At 33.3% G+C, this 24,580-nt stretch overlaps 1 protein-coding gene across 1 annotated transcript in view; it reads left to right on the top strand.

Annotated features, from left to right (window-relative positions):
- The window catches only part of DNAH8 (dynein axonemal heavy chain 8), a 116,433-nt gene that overhangs the window by 53,816 nt on the left and 38,037 nt on the right, over nucleotides 1-24,580 (top strand). The window contains 22 exon segments of the mRNA XM_039697688.1: nucleotides 53-231; nucleotides 1,942-2,129; nucleotides 2,983-3,069; nucleotides 3,171-3,278; nucleotides 4,069-4,203; nucleotides 4,830-4,991; nucleotides 5,822-6,068; nucleotides 7,459-7,700; nucleotides 7,783-7,923; nucleotides 11,209-11,446; nucleotides 12,397-12,539; nucleotides 13,085-13,219; nucleotides 15,280-15,402; nucleotides 16,421-16,634; nucleotides 17,201-17,310; nucleotides 17,910-18,073; nucleotides 20,063-20,255; nucleotides 20,718-20,840; nucleotides 22,383-22,513; nucleotides 22,853-23,006; nucleotides 23,443-23,607; nucleotides 24,166-24,392. Of these exon segments, the coding sequence (XP_039553622.1) occupies nucleotides 53-231; nucleotides 1,942-2,129; nucleotides 2,983-3,069; nucleotides 3,171-3,278; nucleotides 4,069-4,203; nucleotides 4,830-4,991; nucleotides 5,822-6,068; nucleotides 7,459-7,700; nucleotides 7,783-7,923; nucleotides 11,209-11,446; nucleotides 12,397-12,539; nucleotides 13,085-13,219; nucleotides 15,280-15,402; nucleotides 16,421-16,634; nucleotides 17,201-17,310; nucleotides 17,910-18,073; nucleotides 20,063-20,255; nucleotides 20,718-20,840; nucleotides 22,383-22,513; nucleotides 22,853-23,006; nucleotides 23,443-23,607; nucleotides 24,166-24,392 (3,609 nt within the window).

The following is a 24,580-nucleotide window of genomic DNA, read 5'->3' on the forward strand; positions in this document are numbered from 1 at the left end:
CATTTATAAATTTAATAAAATTTAATAGATTAACATCAATTTATATTTGTAGGTGCTATATAACTTTAGCACAAGCTTTGGGAATGAACATGGGAGGAGCTCCAGCAGGACCAGCTGGAACTGGTAAAACAGAAACAACAAAAGACATGGGAAAGGCTCTGGGAAAATACGTAGTAGTCTTTAACTGCTCTGATCAAATGGACTTCAGAGGATTGGGCAGGATTTTCAAAGGTAAGTTTTCTTCCTGTAGGATAGAGGAGGCTTCCTCAGGTCATTTTGCAGATGCAGGTAGAGCAGGGTGCTCACTCAGTACCTTATTTGTGTTGGGTTTTGACTGTCTCCAGGGCTGGATGTTCTGCAACACCTCTGCTCAAGTGTTTTGATCATTCTCATTACATTTTTTATACTTCCTCTGGCTTGGAATCTTCCATATTGAAACACATGTCCATTGTCTTCTCTTCTTCCTCTGCACTCTCAAAGAAGCCTGACTAATTTCTCAGTGCTTCCTGTTATCTAGCAGTCAACAGCAATAGGCTTTTCCCTTTGCTTTCTCTTCAGGCTCAACAAATGCTGTTATCTCAGCCTCTCCCACTGTGTCATTCCTCCCTCCAGCCACTGATGATCACAGCAACCCCTGGGTGCACTCAGGCAGATGTACCAATGCCTCTCCCCTACTGGGAAACCCCAAAGTGAGCATGGTGCTCCAGCTGCTGCCTCACAAGGGCTGAGTAGAGGTGAACACTGATATGCCTCACCCTGCTGGCCATGCTCTTGCCCAGTATGCAGCTGGCTTCCTTTGCTGCAAGGGCGTAGTTCAGATTCATGCTTAATTAGCTGTTAAATGGACCAGCAAGTCGTTTTCTGCAGAACTGCTTTGCAATGCAGTCAGCACAGAGCTAGTACTGCTGCACGGGGTATTCTGGTCTAAGTAAGGGACTTGAACTTCATGAGATTTCTGTCAGCTCATTTTTCAGAGTAATGGTATTGTTTGATTGGGAAACAAGAGATATAAAAGTGGCTAAAGCTGTGGGTTTATACACATATTGCCCATTTGAAAGTCATTAAAATTTTAGAAAATCTTTGAGTGACAAAATCCATGACAGAATGTCTTTAAAGTGATTTAGTCTTAACTGTGAACACAAATAAACCCTGAATGACTTGCATAAATTATTCACAATTAAATAGAAAGCTTTCAGTATACATGAAAGAAAAACATGGCTTGCTGGTACTTTAATATCATTTGGGAAAAAATGCTATTAGAACCTTTCTTATGAAACATTGCGAAAGGAAAAACAATTCTCATAGGTGCTACTGCCTATATGTTACTTTTCCAAACAGAAATTAGGCAACTGTGAAAATAATCTTGTACAAAAAATATTCTTGTTATTAATACAGTACTTCTAGATTTCTCTTTCCATTTATTTTTCTTTCTCTGGGTTTCTTTCTTTCATAGACATATCCACACAGTGAATGTTGTTAATATCCTGTACTATTATGAGAAACTTGTTTAGTGGGGACTTAAAGTGGTAAAATATAAATAGTGACTTTTTGGTGACATTTAGGACTAATGTTTTGTAGCTCTAAGTCACTTGTTTTTAATTTTTTAGACTAAGAGTACAGCTTTTTGCAAATAATTGAATAGTGCTCTACAATAAAAGGCTACATTCACAGAATGATCTATAAAAAATATTAACCAATTGCCCAAAATATCAAAATATTTTTCAGACTTTGATTCTCTTTTAAGAATTGTGTATAAATCAACTAATATTAATTCAGACAGATATGGAAAAAGTCAGGTGGATTGGAGTAAGGTAGATCTTGACCACAGGGCAATAAATAAAACTAGTATGATTTAATTACTTGCAGGAAAAGTAATTTAGTTCAGATATTCAAATATGCATAAAGGACAAGAGATAATATTTTTTTCTTTCCCTGTTTTAGGTCTTGCACAGTCTGGGTCTTGGGGATGTTTTGATGAATTCAATCGAATTGAGTTACCTGTCTTGTCAGTAGCAGCGCAACAAATCTATATTATTTTAACAGCAAGAAAAGAAAAAAAAAAGCAGTTCATTTTTTCTGATGGAGACTGTGTGGACTTAAATCCAGAGTTTGGAATTTTTCTAACTATGGTGAGTGTAGTAATAATTTCAAAGTGGCAAACTATAATACATAGAGGTTAAGCGACACAATGGAAGTAACTGGTTTTATTCATAAAATAATGTCACTACAGAATTAGAATAAAGTGCACAATACATAAATAATACATTTATTCATGAATGGCATGCCTTCATTTTGACTTTAATATTATGGTAAGGGTTCCTAATTATGTCCCTTCATTGCTGTATTGCTATTCACTGTGCAGACTAAGAGTTTGACCAAACTCACAGAATTTTCTGTGCTCACTGAGAGGACTGAAACACTAATATGCTTTACTACCATATCTTTAATAATGATAATAATAATGCATTGATAATTCATTAATGTTTTAATAATATTAATGTATTAGTAGTCTAATAGTATTAATAGTATTAGTACTTTAACAGTATTAATGAGAAAGATACTGTAGGGATGGGGGAGAAAAATAACATTTACTTAAAGAAGGAGATATAAGAAAGATGTTTTTCAGGGACACAGGTCTTGACCAATGGGTACCTACATGGATATGTAAAAATTCTTCAATCTCCCATAATATTAACTTTCAGAATATGCTGTCTTGTTGCCATAGGATTCTTGAGGCTTCATAGCACTATTTCCTGTAATCTCATGGGCAGGAAATTTTACAGTGTATGTATCCTAATGCCAAGGCAGATGGCAATCCAAGATTACTTTATGGGAGATTAAAATTACAGTAAACGATAGGCAAGATTTCTAACTCCGAATTGCTCTAAGTATTTATATGTGCATTTATTTTTATTGAAAAAAGAAAAGGAAGCTATTTTGACTATTGCAAATAATAATGATGCATTATGTTTTCTTATTTAGAATCCTGGATATGCTGGACGTCAAGAACTACCAGAAAATCTCAAAGTACAGTTTAGAACTGTTGCAATGATGGTTCCAGATAGACAGGTATAATTCCTGACTGAACTGAAAGGAAAAAAATGTATTTTTATTTGCTGACCTGTCTTCAGGAGAACCTAACGGAATTTCTACAAATATTTGTATTTCAGATAATTATAAGGGTTAAACTTGCAAGTTATGGATTTATTGATAATGTGGTCTTGGCTAAGAAATTCTTTGTTCTTTATAAACTTTGTGAGGAGCAGCTCACTAAGCAGGTAATGTTGTGTATTCTTTTTTCTTTGTATTTACATAGTAAAATCTCCTGCTTTTTGGGTTATGCAAATTGTTTCTGAAACATCACTTCCGTGCCTTTTACAAAATATTGAAGTACTTTAAATGTAATTTAAAAAATGCCTCTATAAAATTTCTGAATAAATTACTATATTAATTCATTAATATGTTGTTGTATATGCACATTTTTTGTTACAAATGATACTTTTTTAGTTAGTTGTAAGTGCATGAGGTTCTCTGTCTAAACATGTCAGCCAGACAAAAACCATCCCAGTCATATAATTTTTATTCTAAGAGTTATCTAAAGCTAGACTAATTAGTTGGAAATTGGAAACTGGAAACCACAGGAGAAATGTCTAGTTTGATTTAAGTTGTTCATGTCCCCATAGCACTGCCTTTATCTGAAGTCTGTGCTTTAAGATGCCTTAGTTGAAAAGATGTGGTCTAGAATGGAACTATCAGTTTTTTAGAACCCTGTTACTCAGAGCAATACAATTTTTTCTGTTTGGCATGATACATGGTTAAATCAATTAAATTTAAATTAGGAAAGAAAAACCTTATAGCACACACACATCTTCCTGAAAACAGCTTTGTTATCCTTCATTTATTTGAACAGAATAATTCCTAAACAGCATCAACAGTTCCCATTTTAGCTACCTTTTCCAGGCAGGACAACTGCACCATACAAGTAAATATGCAAGTAGAGCTTGATATATTGATGAAATAAATCTAGAGAACTTGTGACTGATACATAAGCCTTCTTCCACTCTCTAGGTACATTATGACTTTGGTCTGAGGAATATCCTTTCAGTACTGAGGACTCTTGGAGCTCAAAAGAGAGCCAGGCCAACCGAAGGCGAATTAAGTATTGTCATGAGAGGGTTAAGAGATATGAATCTTTCCAAGCTGGTAAGAATCTAATTTAATATTTTAGCACCATGTAGAGGCAAACCTAATAGATATTTCATGGGTTTTATATGAGATCAGAAAAAATCTCAAATGTTCTTTTCTTTAAAAAATGAAACATGATAACCTTCATGTTATCATTAAACAGCATAGAGAGTTTATTAGACTTCTAAAGAGTGTTCATTATGCAAAGGTTCAAACAGATTAATATTAAGGCTTACCTCTGCATGTACTTTCAGTGTACTGACTTGTGCACAGACTGACCACTGTATCATAAGTAAATTGCATAATGAGTATCCACTAAATCAGACTTTTAAAGATTTCTTTCCAGATGGGATGTTCTTTCCAATATGTGCTGCAAGTAGTTTAAAAATCAATTTTATAAATAGACTGCAGTATCTGCTCAGTGGGAAATTTCCTTCAGTTCTGAATTTCTCTTTTGTATGGCTTGTGGATGACATTTTCAAAATGCTGTTTTCATAGGAAGCTCTCTCGTTAGCTGTCTGTAAGCATCTGTATCTTGAAAGTTGTTATTACTGCTTTTTCTTTTAAAACAGAGACTAATTTTGATTTGGAAACATTCTTTGAGTAACCATCCTTTAAACATTCCGTAACATTTTTTGTTTCAGATAGATGAAGATGAGCCTTTGTTTCTGAGTCTTATCAATGATCTCTTCCCGGGGCTGCAGTTGGACAGCAGTACCTATGATGAGCTTCAGGCTGCAGTAGCTCATCAGGTTGACGAGGCAGGGTTGGTTAACCATCCACCATGGAATCTTAAGCTTGTTCAGGTAAAACTTTTTTTTCTAAAGCATTCTTCACAATCAGGAGTCAGAACAGTGTGTTTGTGCCTAGACCACTGTCTTACCCAAGAACCTGCACATCAAATATGGGAAAAACTGAAGGTTGTGTGTGCACCATGCTGAGGAAGACCAATTCAAGTGACTTGCACTGTGGTGCCTGTAGATCTTCATCTTGGACTGATACAAGCCTTCATTCAGCTTGCAGAGGAAGAACTGTATATGCTTCATCTTACAAGATTTTGGCACCCCAGAGAACTACCACTGTTTTGTGCCATTCAATTAATTCATACTTGGCTAGGCAGACTGACACTTCCCCAGCAAACTTAAGGCTAATATTAAAAGACAAACAGAAAATTCAGTAGAGAATTCTCCTGAAACTAAACCCATACAGAGTTCTGGAGGAAGTGCAGTCCCTGTGTTTGTTTCATATATACAGGTATTTCAGACTGTGGTAATTATTCATACTTCTGTAGTATTAATGTTTTGCTACTATTAATTTTTCCTTTTAAATAAAACAGAAAACCCTTTTTTCAAATCTTGTAAAACAGTTTTCAGCTGCTTAAGAAAGTTTAGGTAAGATTTTGTTCTATGAACCATTTATAGGATACTTGCTTAGTGCTAAAAAAATTAGGAACTGAAGATATGTACTCTTCCACAAAACACTAAAATTTAGCAAATGCATGCTAAATTCAATGCTGAGCATATAACTTGTATATCTAATACATCTTAATCACTACTAAGGGCAAGCGAAAATCTTTCTAAAGCATGTGTTTCTTTTTTATTTTTAAATTGAATATTTTATTTTGATTTTTTAATAGTTGTATGAAACTAATCTAGTGCGTCATGGGTTGATGACACTTGGACCTAGTGGATCTGGAAAAACAATGGTCATAACTATATTAATGAGAGCACTCACAGAATGTGGCCAGCCTCATAAGGAAATGCGCATGAACCCCAAAGCTATTACTGCTCCTCAAATGTTTGGAAAACTAGATGCTGCAACTAATGACTGGACAGATGGAATCTTTTCTACTCTGTGGAGGAAAACACTGAAAACCAAAAAGGGTATGTAAATACTTTTCATTTGGTATCATAAAAATGTATCTTGAATGATACATTGAAAAAAGCATATTGAATTCACAAATGTTCCTCTTGAGGAAAACCATAGAGAGCATATGAGATGAGATTACACATCTTAAGAAAGCACACCAGTTTAAAGATTTATTATTTCAGTAGTATATCTACATTAAAAAAAAAGATAATTTTCTTGCCACTGCAGTTCTACAGTATAGATGTGTTACTTGGAAGCTGATAAATCATAAATGAGATTAACTTGTTCTAATGGCACTATCTTTATAATAATGTTATTGTCATGGTTTTACGTACATTGATTGCCCGTATTAATATTCCAGTATTTTGGGACTGACATACTGAAATTCCTTTTAACAATGTTTCATTTGTATCTGAAAAAAATAAATATATTAAAGAAAGGGAATTCTTCTAGGGAACCTTCCTAGAAGGATGTTAATTTTAAAAGACAGGGTTTTTTTAATTTTAAAAGACAGAATTTCTTGGAAATGCATATGTTTTCTCTATTAGAAAATTTCTATATTCCAAATGAAGCTGGAATTCTAAAATTTAATTGCGAAAACATAGGTACTTACATCTATGTTTATATTTTGAAGTAGAAGAAAAACAACCAAATTTTAAGAACAGTGGAGTGTGTATTAAGTTAAGGAGAACTTGAGAGGGATCTGTGAATGTTCAATGTCTCTTGTTTAGTTGCTCAAAGACCCCTTCCTTTACCAACAAAACACTAAATTCTCCAACCTCCCTTTGCTGCTGGAGTAGGGTTGTGGCAGGACTTTAGCAACAAAACACTAAATTCTCAACCTCGCTGTGCTGCTGGAGTAGGGTTGTGGCAGGAGGAGGAAGGAGGAAGAATTAGATTAGTTTGTAGAGAAAGAGTTTGCATCTGGAGAAAGAAAATGGAATGGGGTAAAGGTTTTCTAGGTGTTTCTCTTTGCTTCTCATCATCCAAATTTATGTTAATTTGCAATAAAATAATGTTTTCCAAGGTGAGTCTGTTTGCCCATGACAACTGTCAAGTGATCTTCCAGTCTTTATCTCAACCCACAAGCATTTTCACTGTATTCTCTCCCTCTGTCCTGTTGAAGGAAGGTAGAGAAAGAGAGTAGCACGGTTTCTATCTGGTAGCAAGCCAACACTATAAAGGTACAATTGCGCCCTCATTTGCTACCAATTTTTTCAAAAATATTTCCATAACTAAGTATGCAATTTATTCAGTAAGGACATCCATACAGATGGCAAAAATTACAATAAATAAAATAAATTTTTATACGACATTTAAGTTCCAAACCAACTTTTGTACAATTATTTTCTTGATTTTTCAGCAATGTGATATGAACTATCTCTCTTTTGATCATTTTTCCAGGTGAAAATGTGTTTCTGGTTTTAGATGGTCCTGTAGATGCAATCTGGATTGAGAATTTAAATTCCGTTTTGGATGATAACAAGACCCTCACTCTTGCAAATGGAGATCGAATCCCTATGTCTCCTTCATGTAAACTCTTATTTGAGGTCCACAATATTGAGAATGCCTCTCCAGCAACAGTTTCTCGAATGGGTATGGTCTTCATCAGTTCTTCTGTTCTCAGCTGGAGACCAATATTGCAGGTAAGGTAATTATTGCTGGCTGTTCCTTATTATACCTTGCTATACCTTTTATACAGAACATTATTGTAGATGTTTTTTTCAGGCATGGCTGAAAAAACGTACTGCTCAGGAAGCTGAAATTTTGCAAAGTTTGTATGACAGAATCTTTGAGCCAGCATATACATATATGAAACTAAACCTTAACCCCAAAATGGAGCTTCTGGAATGTAACTACATTATGCAGGTAAAAGAGATATTGTATGAGTCTGTATAAATTGACTGACAGTAGTAAAAGTGCAGGAATAATAAGGAGAACATTTGATAGCCATAAAATTTAGCTTGAAAATATTGTCACCTGACAAAGAAAATTTCAAAATCAATATTTGTTTATTGGGCAATATAAGAGGAAGTGTGAAGATGTGCAGAAGAAAATTTTTCTTCTCTCTACTACTTCATAGTGGAGAGTCTTCTAATGACTGGAATTTGCAGGCTTCAGTAAATTTCCAGAAGCATATATTTAATAAGCTAGTGGATTCATTTTGGTTCTTTTAATACCAAAACATTGTCTTAAGGATCACTATATCTCTACTGACAGTGTCAGCAAAGAGAGAGAAGTCTAATTCTATTTATCTTTTTATCTTCAGATGTAATAGGTCTTATTCTGTCCATCAGCTCTTTCAAGGTCAATGTAGTCATTTTTGCCTCTTCTTTCCTATCAGTTGGAATTCTACCTTGAGTGGAGTCCAAACTACATCAGTGATTTATTAATAATATAAATATGTGTTTGCCAGATTTTGCAAAACTGTCAGTCCTGTACTGCATCTCTACAGTTGATTTGTTTATGAGTCTGTTGTCATCTGCAGATTCTAAGTTTCCAGACTTTCCACTTGTCCGTGTAATCTCCCATTTATTTTGACACAATCATAAAAAAATCAGTGGTGCCCTTGAAGAAGAGTCTAGACAAGATAATGTTTTGGATAACCCTCCAGTTTAATGTCAAACTACCAAATTTGCACCCAATTTTTCTGTTCATTAGAGAGTTAGTTTCAGATTTTCTAGATTGTGAAGTATCTTACTGCAAACTAATAGCCACAGTAAATGCTGGAGAGCTTAATTGTGCATTGTTAAATGCAAGTAGAGTATCTTTAGAATTAAAGTCCCCAGGCAGAAACAATTGAACTAACCACTTTATGATGTGCAATGCACAACATTTTTGAAAGGGGTATTATTTTTCTTCTACATTTCTTATCTGTGAAACCTCTGACTGAACTGAGCTTGCCTTCATGGAAGATTTTTTTCTGTGGTCAAAAGTTTCTGTTATTTTTGATTAGCGCTTGTTAGGAAGTGTCAGCAAGTCAGTGCTCTATTCATGTTGCTTGATCAGGGAAATTTTTCCCTGATTTAGGCTGTATTGACTGTTTCTTTGTGTGAATGAAAATCTCTAGTATATTTCTGTCACATCTGTGACAAAGTAAATAACTCTTAGCAGGCCTCCATGCTTGTGTTATCTAAGAGCTAGTGATACCAGGGATTTTTACCCTACTTGTAGCTTAAAATCCCAGTTTTGCCATAAATTGTGTCTGTGCAGAAGCCCTGTACCTTATCAGCCTCCTGATTTGTTGGGTCTTACATCTTTTTAGCAATTGTAGGATTCAGGACATGCTGCTTCTGTTTAGTTTGTGCATTTTCAAAAATTACAACCAAATCAAAGCAGTTGCATCTGGAAGACTTGTATTTGAGTTCCATAGCTCAGTTTTGGATGTTCACCCAAATATGCACATGTACCTGATTATGTGCCATTTGTTAGCATTCACAATTTGAGTGCCTATTCATGCACAACAACTTTATAATGGTTTCATATAAATGTGATCTCACCTTTGCTTTCCTCCTTGTAATTTCCAATGACTTTCTGACTCTTTATGCATCCTCTGGCCTACCTCATTAGGAAGACAAATATCACTTACCTTAGGAGATTCAACGCCAATTTTCTGTTTATAGAGTTATCCTGCCTTATGAGCCTATTGGAAAGGTCAGTATACTTGTAGCTAAAGCAGAGCTGATTGATGTAGTCTGCATGAAGGATCAAAGGTGTTGACATCATTCTTTGCCAGGCATTTACATGGATGCTAATCATAGCAGAAGATAGGAATTTCATTTCTAGATGAACAATGCATTGGAAGATAGGAAATGTGTAACTGGATTATCAGTTCTTAGGAAGGACAGAGGCATTCAGGATCAGATTATCACTGATCCTGAGGTACCTTTGCTGGGATCAGTGCTGTTCAAAATGTTCATAAACAGTTTGGAAAAGTTTTAGGTGAAGAAATTTATTGACGATACTAGATTATTCAGGGTATTAAGGACAAAACAACTAACCATGAAGAACTGTAGACAAACTTTATGAGACTGAATAAATAGGTAATAAAATGGCAAATGAAATTCAATGAAGATAAGCATGAAGGAGTTCACACAGGAAGAAAACAAACTGTTCAATGCCATGAATAGCAGACCTATGGGACATCTTGCCAAAGGTTGTAACAGACAATAAAAGTTTTTATAGGCTCAAGACCAGCCTTGCTATTTCCAGGGTGGAAAAAAAACCACATGGGATTATAAAAGCAGGAAAAGTGTGTATTGTTTAGAAGGTCACAAGCTGAAGAGGGTACAAACATGAAGTACTACCCCAGCACCACCACAAGCCAAGAGAGATTTTTTTCTTTTACTCTTCTCCACTTTTGGCCACTGTTGCAAATGAGTTTCTGGGCAAGCATTAGAAGTACGTGTTACTTTATTATTTGCCACTCCAATTATGAGATGCAAGACAGCATAAAGAGTACTAATTCCAAGAGCTGACTGAAAATCTGTTTCATTGTTAAAAAGACGTATTTTTTAGAACAATATGCTGCACACTGCCCCTGTATAGAAGGGTAGTACAGGTAGGTTTACCTAAGACAGTCAAACATCCAAATTCATTAGCAACATTTCAGAATTGTAGATAACAAGTTACTATTTTTCTAGAATCTGACTCTTAGAAACAGAGTGAAGCAATCACATAATAGAATAATTTAATCTATTTTTAGATGAAAAATAGAAGTTGATGTGATAGATACATAAATTGTAACATAGTTGAGATAAATACATCAGACACGCTGAAAATTCTTCCATGTTTTAAAATTGAAAGAAATGGCCAAACTTCACCTATTCTTGGAGTTCTGAGTATTATAAAATCCCTTAAAAAACTGTTTTGTTACCCTAGCTCATAAATGATATTTGTTTTGTAGGCATAATTTAGAAGGATAACTGATGATCAAATTACCTAAGTAATTTTGAAATTTTTTTCAGTTTTGTATAGCTATCTTTAATAAATTTTATTTGGTCTGTTGTTCTGAACTTTATGCTTGGTGTTTTTTTGTAATCTGTATTGATTTAAATTTTGAATACATGTAAATAATGCATGTGCATACCTATATAGGTAAATAAAAAGTGGTTATGTAATATTTTCTAAATGCATATTTTAAAATATTTTCAGTCTATTAATCTTCTGGAGGGCTTGATTCCAGTGAAGGAAGAACGTGGTGTATCAGCTACACAACTTCTGCATAAATTGTTCAACTTTGCAATAATGTGGAGTTTAGGTGCCCTTTTGGAGCTGGACAGTCGAGATAAACTTGAAGCCTTCATTAGAGCTCATGATAATAAATTAGACTTACCAAAAATCCCTCGTGACAGCAATGAAACCATGTATGAGTTTTATGTTACTGATCGTGGTAAGAAAAAGAACCAATATTCTTTTTTAAACTGTCACTTAAAAACTCTGTTACTGCTTTAGTCCTTATTATACAGTCCTATGAGTTGAGGTTTTTTGACAGTGTAGTACCAGCACATCTGTGGATGTGAGAAGGCAGAGACAAGACATAGAGTGCTCACTGATAACATTTTATTACTTCTTTTTAATTTCCTTCTTATAAATTACTTTTCTATCAATTTAGCCAGCCTGCAATTTGTAGATAATTTGTGCTTAGGCTGGTTTTGTCTAGCTTAATACTGTTTTATGTTTAATTTTCTTACAGGTGGTAGTTTTTGTTAAAGGAGTAAAATCTGATTTTAATTTTGTTTAGTAATTATTACGTCTAATAACTGGTCATAAATCTGAAATGTTACAGAATTATTAGAGTAGTGAGATATTTTGCTTATTGTTATTTTGAATAGTGTACTATTTTCTAGAACAATTTTAAAAATTTAACTAGCACACAAAACCATTGTCACAAAAAACTTACTGTCATGACAGAGTATGTTCTCTTCTGAAGAAATTAATTTCTCTCATATCCAGACATTTTTTTTTCCCAGCAATATTCATTTAGTGTACACATATGCAATCCATATTGCCATGTTCTGTAATTTTTCATCAGCACTGTGAGAATTTGTTTCTAAGTAAACATTCTTTAGGGTTTTATTTAGATAAGTATATATAAATTCAATAAATATGTCTACATTTAGTAGGATTGTAGACTAATTACAGGTCATGACTAATAGAATGTCCTTTGTTAGATGCCTTTTAGACAGATTTGAGAAAATGTATCCCTTTTTGTACTTTGTAGTATTCTGCCCATAATATATATTTTTTAAATTATTGTATTAACAAAATATTGAATGTATTTAACATGATCAGAATATTATGACATTTCTGTCCTTTTTTTTTTTTTGTGTGTCATTTCAGGTGCCTGGGAGCACTGGAGTAAAAGAGTTCAGGAATTTGTTTATCCAACAGATCACGTCCCAGACTATGCATCTATTCTGGTTCCAAATGTTGATAATACCAGAACACAGTTTTTGATAAACACAATTGCAAAACAAAAGAAAGTAAGTACAGGATTACGTATTTTAGTAGACACCTACCATATAATATAAAACTACTTCAAAAGTGACCGGATGTTACAATCATTCTTCATCTTCTAGCCATTGACTCTAGTCATTGCTTCCCAGGTGCATCACTATGTTGCTTTATTTTTATTTTCTTAACATGGATTCTCTGTAATTATTTTTGTGCAAGAACCATAGTTTAAAATGTAAAGGAAGGAATTTAGAGGAAGCCTTTTTAGGGTCATCCACTAAAAGAGACTGTTGCAGCAGATGTGTCAGAAACTGGACGAAGTTTGCCAGTTGGAAGAAAATCCTCTAACACATTCTTGTTTCTTCCTTTCTCTTTTAACTCTGCAAAGAAATTTATTGGAGAATCTATGTGGGATGAAAAAAACATATGGTCTCAGTGGATCTGGAGACAAGAAAAACCTATCAAAAATGTAGCATTTAAAAATAGACAGAGGCACTATTCTTATCTCAAAAGTAGGTCTGTTATACGTATATAAGTTTTGATAACACTTGCGTGGTTTAAATATCTGTTACAGGCTGTTTTGCTCATAGGAGAACAGGGGACTGCAAAGACAGTTATGATTAAGGGGTATATGAAGAGATATGACCCAGAAGAGCATTTGTCAAAAAGTCTAAACTTTTCGTCTGCCACAGAACCATTTATGTTTCAGGTAAAAATACAGATTTTAAACGGTCTTGGATACCATTTCCTTGCTAAGTGTATGAAGGGTATTTAATTTTGATTATAAGTGATTTAGAAATAAATTCTAAAGGATCTTTTTTGTCTAAGGCACTTCAACATTTCAGAAAATTCTATTATAAATAAATTTTGCAGACCAGAGTAAAATATAGCCATTCACATTCACATATATTCATGACTGCTGTGTGATTTTTCATTAGGAATTCTAAGAATGAATTTTTTTTGCTAAAGACCTTTGATTTTCTTCTCAGACTTTTGGTTATACTTTGGTTTTTTTCTGATTATTTAGTATATAGCATTATTTTTAATTTCTGTTAAATAAAGAACTGATTTCAACCTTTAGATAATTTTATTTTTCCTCAGAAGTAACTACAGCATCAGAAATTCATTCTTGAAAGACCTCTAGCATGACAGCTTTGTAGAAATTTCTCTTACTCAATGTAACTGGTAAAAATCTATATAAACAGAAAAGCATGCTGTACGTAGTTTTTTCAAGTGATTGAAAAGACATTTTATAGCACTGTGGGATGATTTGATACTACTAATTTGCTAGGATATGATTCTGTAAGTTAAATTGGTTACATTACCATTTCAATGCAATGAATTCCTAGAGATGAGCCTTTGTTAGGAAAAAGAATTAATTTTGGAAAATTTATTGATTGAAAAATCTATTCATGGAATAGGCCTTAGAAACTCCACTCTAAAATTAGGCATTTTTCTAAGAAGCTAATGTAAATGTTATTAAGAAAAATTATGCACCTACTTTATTAAAAAATTCCGGACTCACAGAATGCTGCTGAGTTTTTCCCAGCAGGTATTCATTCTCTTGTGTAAGATATCTGGTTATGGTTTGTATCAAAATGAGACAGAATAAGGCAGCCACCCTTTCATGCATGCAAGGCTTGTTGAACAGTCAGTATCTCTGTCCCAGTGTCCTTTACTAAGCATATTGTGGGTCCTTAGAACATTCTCGGGAAAAAATCCCAGACTTGGTCGTTTCTGGTACAGAGGATGTGTCAGAGGACACTCCCAGGTCCTCTCATACATCCTCTGTACCAGAGGAGGGGCTCTCTTAGCAGGGAGTCAGCTCAAGACATGGTTCACTCTGCTGGTTTCCAATGGAGAGATGGAGCAGAAAAACAGGTGAAATGCTTCTAATCACTTGAAAGAGTTGCAGTCAAATTTTTATTTTTTTTAATTTTGAGTCATTATTCTGAGGCTATGTGAAAGGCTGTGTGATTTTGGATGTATTAGAAGTGCTACAAAGTTCTTGATTTCTTATGCAATCACTTAGTTTTTCACCTTAATCACATATTCTCTGCATGTCTGTGTCTTAAAATACTCATCAACATCCTATTGTGTAAATGGGACAAAAACATTGGATAAAAGATGTGTCTATTTTCTGTTTCAAAAATACTTTTAATACTTGTATCTTTATGACACCACATGCTACATTACTCATACAGCGTGACATTTGTGCTTTTATGGAGAAAACATTACCTGTCTAAAAAAAATCTGGTACCACCTTGTAAGGTGGTTTTTTCTGTCATTGTTTATGTATCTTTAGAAAGACTGTAGAGCTGTAGAACTTTGAAGAAACATTTCAGCTATATTTCATTCTTACTTGTCTATTGCATCCTCTTTCTTGCCACCAAAATATTAAAATTTTTCATTATATCCCTCGCAAGATGCCTGGGAAATAATTAATAATTAAAAGAATCTAAGTTGCCTCGGTGCCCTGCAGTTGTATTGCAAATATTAAACAAGTGATATTAGTTAGGGGAATGATAATGCTGATAATGAAATAATAATTTCAGTTTGGAAACTTTCTGAAAACCTCTGATAGCCAGAGGTGGTTTGCCGGACAGGAGTTGGATTCCTTGGGAACTGGGTTCCTTAATACTAGAATTAAAGATGAAACTGCTAGCAAAAAGAGGCAATCATTGGCTGACTGCTATAGAAGGTTTTTCAACAATTTCTTTTAAATATTGTTGCTTTAGATATAAAATGCAAACTTTTTTACCTTTTTAGAGAACAATAGAGAGTTATGTGGACAAACGTGTTGGAAGCACTTATGGACCTCCTGGGGGCAGAAAGATGACTATTTTTATTGATGATATCAATATGCCATTTATCAATGAATGGGGAGATCAGGTAGACTTTTTTAATATTTACTACTTTTTCTCAAATTTTCGTGGTTTTTATGTGGACTTCTTATAGATAGATAGATACATATATAGTGGACTTCCTAAAATTTTTAAGTAACTGTTAATTATTGGAAGTGCTTTGTAATTTTGGTACACTGATGCACTCAAAAAAAGAGAGAAAATTACATTTACTAATAAGCAAATGTAATAATTTACATTTACATAATATAATGGTGCTATATTTTACATAATCTCCACTGCCTTATTTTTTTAAGACTAAACAAAAATCAGCACCATACTAAAGTAGCATATTATCAATTTCAAGATTGACATTAATCTGAGAGCACCAATAAATAAATTTCTGCCAAGAGAAAGGCCAATACCTTGGAGAGAAAAATAAACGTCAAGACCCCCATTAGGTCTTGCATTATGGCCCCAAGACATGACTGAAATATTTTTGAAGGGATAATGGTTTTTGATTGGTGATGTGCTGCATATCATCTTGGTCTTGGTGGGGTGTCTGAGCACATACATAAAGTTTGTTGAATATCATTGGAGCACTTGCTGTGGGGCAAACTCTGGAGCTCTAGACTGGAATGAAGAGTGAATAACCTTTCCAAAAGAAACATAAAAGAATCAGTTGTTTTGCTTCAAAGGAGACCCAAGAGCTGAAAAGCACAGCTGGAACATCTGTAGCTGAATTTCCAGCAACAAAATAAGGAACAAAACTTTTTTTCCCCCAGTTAATTTCATTATTTTTTTTTTAGTTCAAAAGAATACAAACACAATTTCTTGATATTATCTGGCAGTAGAGCTGTGAAAAAATTTTCCTGCCACTTAAAATCACATAAACCAAGATCTTCTATATGGCTAAGGAAGATCATTTAATTTGTTTTTAGGGTAAGGTAACAATATCTCTCTATGGATTAGTAGAATAACAAAAAGAAATTAAATTATCATGATGTAGTTTCTTTTTTCTTGCATAAATTTCTAATGTACAACTTACAACTTACATAAATTTGCAGATAACAAATGAAATTGTCCGTCAGATGATGGAAATGAGAGGAATGTACAGCTTGGATAAACCTGGAGACTTCCTTACAATTGTAGATGTACAAATAATAGCAGCAATGATACATCCTGGAGGAGGCCGTAACGATATTCCCCAGCGTTTAAAAAGACAGTTTTCTGTATTCAATTGTACATTGCCATCCAACGCATCCATCGACAAGATTTTTGGTACTTTTCCCTCATTTTAGTACAGTTTGTTTCCCTTTGTAATGGTCTTAAAATTTATAAAAGTATGTTTTATTTCTCACTTTCATCATGCAAATTCAGAGTTCTTCCAGGAAAACAACTGAAGCTGTGGTACAGCGAAAATAGTGCTGTGGGAGAGAAATGAATTCCTTAAAATGCTTGTCTTTCTATTTTTGGGCAAACAAATATTAAGAAAGTAATGACATTTCCTGGAAGACGATGAGCACTGCTATTTCTGTGTAGGTTAACATTCCACCTCTGAACTGTCTGAAATGCACTCTGTTGCTAAATTTCTCAATTCTGGTAACTCTGTCAATACAGCATACGGCAGAAACCCAGTGTTTCTGTACCCAGTTAACTTACTGTCCAGTGTTTCTGTACCAATTCAGAAAAGCCATAGACAACAGAGAAAAATAATTTCACCTGTAATTTTAAATTATGTTTTTCCAAGTAATGTTTTAAATAAACACCTATTTGTCTTGCTCATGACCTACCTTATTATATCCTACAAGCTGAGATTAATTGTTTGTTGCGTCTTGTATTTTCAGGTATAATTGCCAATGGATACTTTCATCCCTGTAGACAATTTAACCCTGAAGTATGTGGTATGGTGGAAAAACTGGTCTCAACAGGAAGAATATTGTGGCAGCGGACAAAGGTACAAATACAAGAAAAATTTTATCTCTGAATAGAGTGACTATTAGTTTAGTTTAGGCTACTATTTTCTAAGATCATATCTATAAGAAAAACCCAAATGAAAAACCAAACCATTCAACCCCCACAAAAAATGGAAAAGAAAAAATAAAAAAAAAGATTAAAAAAACCCAGAGAATGGGCTACAATATTTTCAAGATGAATTCTGGAAAATATCAGATTTCAATATAGAGGACAGATGAATGTCAGTCCATTCATTCCTATACATAAATTCATGTTACCCAAAGCTTTGATCTCCATAGCTAAGGGGCAGGGAGTGAAATTCTTTACAAATTATAATTTTTAATTTATAAAGCCAGAGCAGCAGGTGAAAAAATTACATGTTGTAAGTCTTGGTGTTCTACATTTAGTGATATTTTAAACAGTTAAATACTCTTGGTGACTTCTTATAAAGAGTTTTCCCACAGTATTACGTGTGAAAACTAGTATTTTTGTTTTTTATATGTTTTATAGGTGTTATTAATGATGAAGTTATACATTTTATTATTATTGATTCATTGTAGGTGTTAACTGATTTTGAATATTAACAATCTTTTTCTTTAGGCAAAGATGTTACCTACACCATCTAAATTCCACTATATCTTCAACCTTCGAGACCTTTCTAGAATTTGGCAAGGCATGTTAACTATAAAGGCAGAAGAATGCACAACCAGCACTATTATCTTAAGACTTTTTAAACATGAATGTACCAGGGTAATTGCTGACAGGTATAATAATTTTGGCATTTTGTATTTAGTAGGTTTAGCCATTTACTTCATTTATGCCCATACATCTGTACAACTTCTAAATATTATAAATCTTATTAGGCCAATATGAAAAATTTTATCTTATTTTACATACAGTCTGCATTGGTGTATAATTCCAACAAATATCATGGTGTATACTGATAGATTAACCCAGTATCTAAATGAAAAGCATCAAAATATCTAGGTATTATATATTTTAACCTACTTTTTTTTCCCCCCTTGGCTGCACTCAGCTGATTCCACTGTAGAAAAGAGAACTTTATGATGTCCTAAATTTATACACATAGGATGATTTAAAATTGCTTTGCTCTTCTCACAGAAAGAAGAAACAGGATTGCATGCTTATGACTAGAAATTTGCCCATTTCCTATAAATCTCTTTCAAAATGTTCATAAAACAGATATAACTATGACCTGTATGTCTTGGAGACCAGTATTATTTCAGTATTATTTTTCTGTTCATTGTGGCTCAATTTCTTGTGAAATTCTAGATGTAGCACTAAAGCTGCTGCTAAAAGCCTGACATATACCCTCTACTACTGTGAGTAGTTATAATTATTTCTCCGTGATCAGAGAAGTCCATCCACCAAAAAATATTAGCAGTGCTGATATTTCCAACTGTCTGATATTTCTCACTCTCTGAACTATCAAATATTATACAAATGTACATATTTGATAAAATGTATGTCTGTACATTTCTATGTGCAACAGAGTGCTGTTGAAACGAGACAGGGAAAACATTTAATTTTATTTAAAGCTAGGATCTGCTGTACTAAGGCAAAAATATCATACAGAATCATACAGTGTATTAGTTTCTGCTTTAAATTAGGGAGCAATATCACTGGTATTTATTGGTATGTTTATATATGTTTTTAATTTGTTGTGGTAAATTTAAAAATGCATGGTAGATATGTATTTGCACAGATATATTAGAAAAAGGGAGAGCATAGTCATGCATTCCCTGTTTCCATGCTGCTTTTAAATTTCCTAGTGATTAATATTATAATGTCATTACAAAAGATCTGTAACAATAGTGATGTAAAGCATATCTAGGTGTCTCTACAACAGTTCTTCAATTTATCTTGTCTTATTTGAAAACTCACATCACTGGGCTTCTTCACATTTGTTCTACTTTCCTCTCAGTTGTATCACTGAAAAGAAAAATAAGTAAATATATGGAAACTATTTTTTATGTACTTTGACATTTACAGTTGTAATTAACTTTTTTTGTGGATGAGGTGGTTCTTGTCTCTTACGTTTGCCAGTTACTCCTAAGTAGCATTCTTCATTGCTTCACTGGTAATCATAAGCAGAGTAGTCGAAGATCTGATCTGTATTAAAATCAGATTGAATCTGTTAGGGGAAGCAGCTAAAGCTGTTCACACTATTAAATGTAGTCAGTCTCCTCAACCCCAATGTGTATTCCTCTGCTAATTATGGGTTTTTGTGTAAGAGGTGTTGAGAGTGGAGTCAGGATGTAGTGGCATATACTACCTTCCTTTCAGTATTCCTTGTCTAATTGCATTCTATTAGGCAGTGTTATGATACCAGAAATTATGCTGTTTTACTGCAGATTGAAAGATGAAAGATTCACTTAGCCATAGTTATTTGGGAAAGCATTCACCCTTTTTTATCCTTTTTTATCTGAAAAATTACATAGTCTGTTGTTGTCTCATTTTCGGTCAAAGTTGGAAAATCAGGTTATTTTGTTTTATATTTTGTGTCACTATTACACTTTATAGTATGGAAGCGCTTGATTTTTGTGCATGTTGCCTAATCCATGTCTGTGATTACTGTGTAGTGTATTGTCTAATAAGTATTTTTCTTTAAAATGTTACAAGTTTTGGGGGTTTTTTTGTTGTTGTTGATTTTTTCTTAGTATTTAGATATCTGTTATCTTTCTATATAACTAGAATTTTTTTTTTAATTTGTACTAATTTGTGGTTTTCAGGTTTAATGCACCCGAAGATACAGCCTGGTTTGAACAAGCTATGGATAAAACAATTCAGGAATATGTGGAGGCAGATTTAAGTGAAGTTCTCAATGCTGAACCGTATTTTGTCGATTTTTTACGGGATGAACCTGAACCAACCGGTGAAGAACCAGAAGATGCTGAGCTTCTAGCACCAAAAGTTTATGAGGAGGTATTTCATTTTACTAGGCACCAAATACTAGGCAACAGTTTTCCTTTAATTATTAAATGTGTTATATTGCTGAACTCATGCAATACAGAAAGTTTGATAAAATAGCTATGAAATTTTTTGTGAAAATATATCCAGATTTTCCTAGTTAGCATGCAACAAATCATTTGATTGATGTCAGATTTAATAGTGATATATAAATGTGGTCTATTTTAGTGACATATAAATGTGGTCTATTTTCTCCTTTTCTCATTCTTCTTTTTTTTTCTTCCACCATTAGCAAAAAAATTTCAGCATAAACAAAACTACAATAATTATGGTGAATTAGCAAGATAATATCATTACACATCACCAAGACATGAAACTGACATTTGTGTAAAAATATCAAGGGAGTTTTAAAATTATGAAGTACCCTGCAAGTGTTGTTACAGATTTTTTCTTTTTTTTAAATTTTTTTCCCTCCAGGTTCCAAGCTATGAATTCCTTTGTAACAAATTGCGGGCATATCAGGCACAATACAATGAAAATATTAGAGGTTCCTCTCTTGATTTGGTGTTTTTCAAGGATGCAATGACACATCTTATTAAGGTTTGGTATTGCTACTTTTTTATTTGTTTAACTGTTGTAACAGTGTTCTTTATTTGGACAAGCTATTCTTAGAGGGTGCATTGTGAAAAGCTATTCTTACCCCCAAACTGCTTTGCCATCTTTGCATGGTCATTTTTGAGAACTAGGAAAGACCTACTGTTGTTTTACCTGTTTCCATGTTTTATAATAAATTCCTTATTTAAATATCTTTAAATTTCTATGTTTTCAGATGAAGATTTTCCTCAATAGCAAATTTGAGACCATAAATAAAGACATTTATATTGTCTATATAAAATTATTTTTAGCCATTTAGAATTCAGAGAACACTTCAAATGTATCTGTACCTGATAGGTGACAAAAACAACCTGAGGTAGAATCTGACTGGATGAAAGGAAATATAAATTAGGGCTGCAGTAGAATCAGTGTGTAGGGTAGAGATTAGGGTAGTGTGTAGGTCTGACATCAAAATCTGATTCATGGGGGTTAAAGATAGGCAAAGTATGAGATTAGTGTCTCAGCTTTAAGAAGGGTTATCTCAGGAATTGCTTTGACTGGATGATCTGATTGCTGAAAGACACACAGAAGTTGCGGTGAAACACAAACAGAAGAAGTGGTTTTGTTTGTCTCTAGTTCACTTCAAATGAAGTAAATGTTTGTTTGCTTTGCATTTAAACAGGAGTAAATATTTTTTTTAATATGGTTCACATGATGCTAGGTGCATTTCAGAAGACCTTGAAAGCCTCTGACATTCCATTTTTATTGGCAAATTTTAGCCAGAATATCCTCGATATGCAATTAGTGACAGCAGGGCTCCTTTCTACCTAAGGTGAAAATGGATCTAGTCACCTACATAATTTCATATTTAGACTTCTTTAATATATCTATCTAGAAAGCCTCAGAGGGAAGTGTGCAGTAAGCTAAAATTTTATAAAAGATAAAAATTAATATCTTTCAAAGACTTGATGTAGATGCCAATCTTTTAAATTTTGTGCATAATTTACATATGAACTGAAATATAATGTAGAATCTTAATAGTGCACTAATATATCATAAATCCAAAGAAGATGTGTCAAAAAGCAATAGAATAGTAAATTTGTCATTCAGCTTTTGTGTCTGGAGACTTGGTAAGAAAACTATCATAAAAGAAATATTGAAAATAGATAGGCTAGAAGATAACATTAAAGCATAGTTTATTTGTGTTAAGTCTTTCAGCTGCTAAAATTAGGAAAGTAGTATATTTGTTCTTCTAGCTAAAGTTTTTTATTGATATTTTTAAACACATTCAGGATGATGTCCTCAAAATGTCCCCTTTCATGTATTTATGATTATAACAATCCCATATCTTTATATGCAACTTCTTCATTAGCCACCCAAAATTTCTAAAGAATTTACAAGTGTTCTTTTGAGGAAAAATTTTCTGCAAGTATCCTTTTAATAATTTTTACATTGTATTATAGCAAATTAAGCATAAAGCATAATAGATTTTTTAATTTTGCTAACTAATGTTCAAATTTATTACTGATGTTTTTATTTCCTCTATAGGTTTCCCGAATTATTCGGACAGCATATGGAAATGCTTTACTTGTTGGAGTTGGTGGATCTGGAAAACAAAGTCTTTCAAAGTTAGCCTCCTTCATTGCTGGCTATAAAATATTTCAGATCACTTTAACCAGGTAAGAAATGCAAGAAATATATTAAGTCAGGCTTGTGGTATTGCTTTGTCTTTACTTGGCTACAGATTTTTCTCTTTTTTTCTTTTTTTTTTTTTTAATTTTAATTTTGTCACCATTGGAAAAATATTGAAAACAATACACTCTTATCTGGTTTGTATACAGCATTGGATTTATTTTGACTTGAAAAAGGTAGTCTGTGTGTTAGCTATTCCTGCACCAAAACATCTGTGTTTACAAAGTATGTTTGTTTGCAATGTCATTTATAAAATGCTATAATCCAAAAAGAGCGGTATTCTGCATTGTTTTCAATTAACAGGTAATGTTCCTTATCTCTCCTAGATCCTATAATGTAACGAATCTGTCAGAAGATTTAAAAGTATTGTATAGGACAGCTGGACAGGAAGGACAAGGTATCACCTTCATTTTCACTGATAATGAAATAAAAGAGGAATCATTTTTGGAATACGTAAATAATCTACTGTCTTCAGGAGAGGTAAGGGTCTCAGCCTGACAGCCAATATGCTCTAGAGGCAGGGCACTGCAGAATTTGTTCTCACTACTTTATTTGTCCTGGTAATACATTGTAAAATCAGTAATGATTAAAATATTTCAACTTTTTAAGTAAGGAGTGCTCTGGATATGTAGTTTCTTTATTTCGGTGTAAACCAGGAAAATATAAAAGGGCTGTAGTTAGTATTTCAGTAGCCTTTTATTAAATGATGATTTGATTGCCAGTTCAAATTCTATACTCTTCTGGAGTTGGCCTTCTTAGATTTCAGTGGGGTTTCATAAGTCTAAACCTGTGAATTTTAGTCTAAACTGTGTATATGCAGAGAGAAAGAGATACAGATGTAAACAGGCAAATATTTATAAATTCTAAAATAATGACATCCATGCAATTAATTATCAATTTCTTACTTTGTAAAAAGATTTCTAATTTATTTGCTCGGGATGAATTGGATGAAATCACCCAATCATTAGTACCTGTGATGAAAAAAGAGCTGCCTCGGCATCCTCCTACCTTTGACAATCTTTATGAGTACTTCTTAAGTCGAGCAAAGAAGAACTTGCATGTTGTCCTCTGCTTTTCTCCAGTAAGTTTTTTCTATATATCTATTTTTCCTTTATTCTATTAGCAAACTTGCCTATGTGGTATAAGATAATTATTCAAGTTTTGTGTTTTTAAGGAAGTTCAAGATACATAAAAAGATGACCAAAGTCTAGATGTAACTTCTGAGATTATAAAAGTACTAGTACAGCTGTGAGAACTTAATAGCAAAATACTTAAAAACGAAATAATTTCTTACAAGTTAAAGTATTTTTTTCCTAATACACATCAGTGAATGTATTTTTGTGAAATTATGGCTTGTAGCTGGAAAACAGTATTTTATTAGTAATTAAAATACATTCTTTGATGCTTTAAAATATTAAAATCATATATATTTGTAATGAACTTCTTTCTTCAAATTCATGAATGTTGAATGTTACAAATTTTGCAAAACTCTATTTGAGAAGAAAAAAAATTTCAGGGTATTCTAAGCAGAAAATGATCGAGAAGAAAATAGACTATTTAGTTGTTTTTACTAATTAAACACTTTCACTGACCTTTGCATAAGAATCACATTGCTAACAAACTGTGATTCTCTTTTCAGGTTGGTGAGAAGTTCCGTGCACGTTCTTTGAAATTTCCTGGTCTGATATCTGGGTGCACCATGGATTGGTTCAGTCGATGGCCCAGGGAAGCTCTTGTAGCTGTGTCCAACTATTTTCTTTCAGAATTTAATATGGTCTGTGCTCCATCAGTTAAAACAGAAATAGTACAAACCATGGGTCTCTTTCATGACATAGTTTCAGAAAGCTGTGAGAATTATTTCCAAAGGTAATATTTTTCTATTAATATAATAATTAATTTTAAAAATGTTGCTACTGACAGTGTTTTTTGAACTCATGTTATATGTATCAATAAATGTATTTTAAAGGTAATAAAAAATAAATCTGCTATACCATTATATCCTCAGGCAATAAAAAATTGCTATTATGTCGCAAATTCTTTATCCTCATTCCCAC

Source organism: Passer montanus, unplaced genomic scaffold (genome assembly GCF_014805655.1).
Source record: "Passer montanus isolate IOZ18808 unplaced genomic scaffold, ASM1480565v1 scaffold12, whole genome shotgun sequence".
NCBI classification, from domain to species: Eukaryota; Metazoa; Chordata; class Aves; order Passeriformes; family Passeridae; genus Passer; species Passer montanus.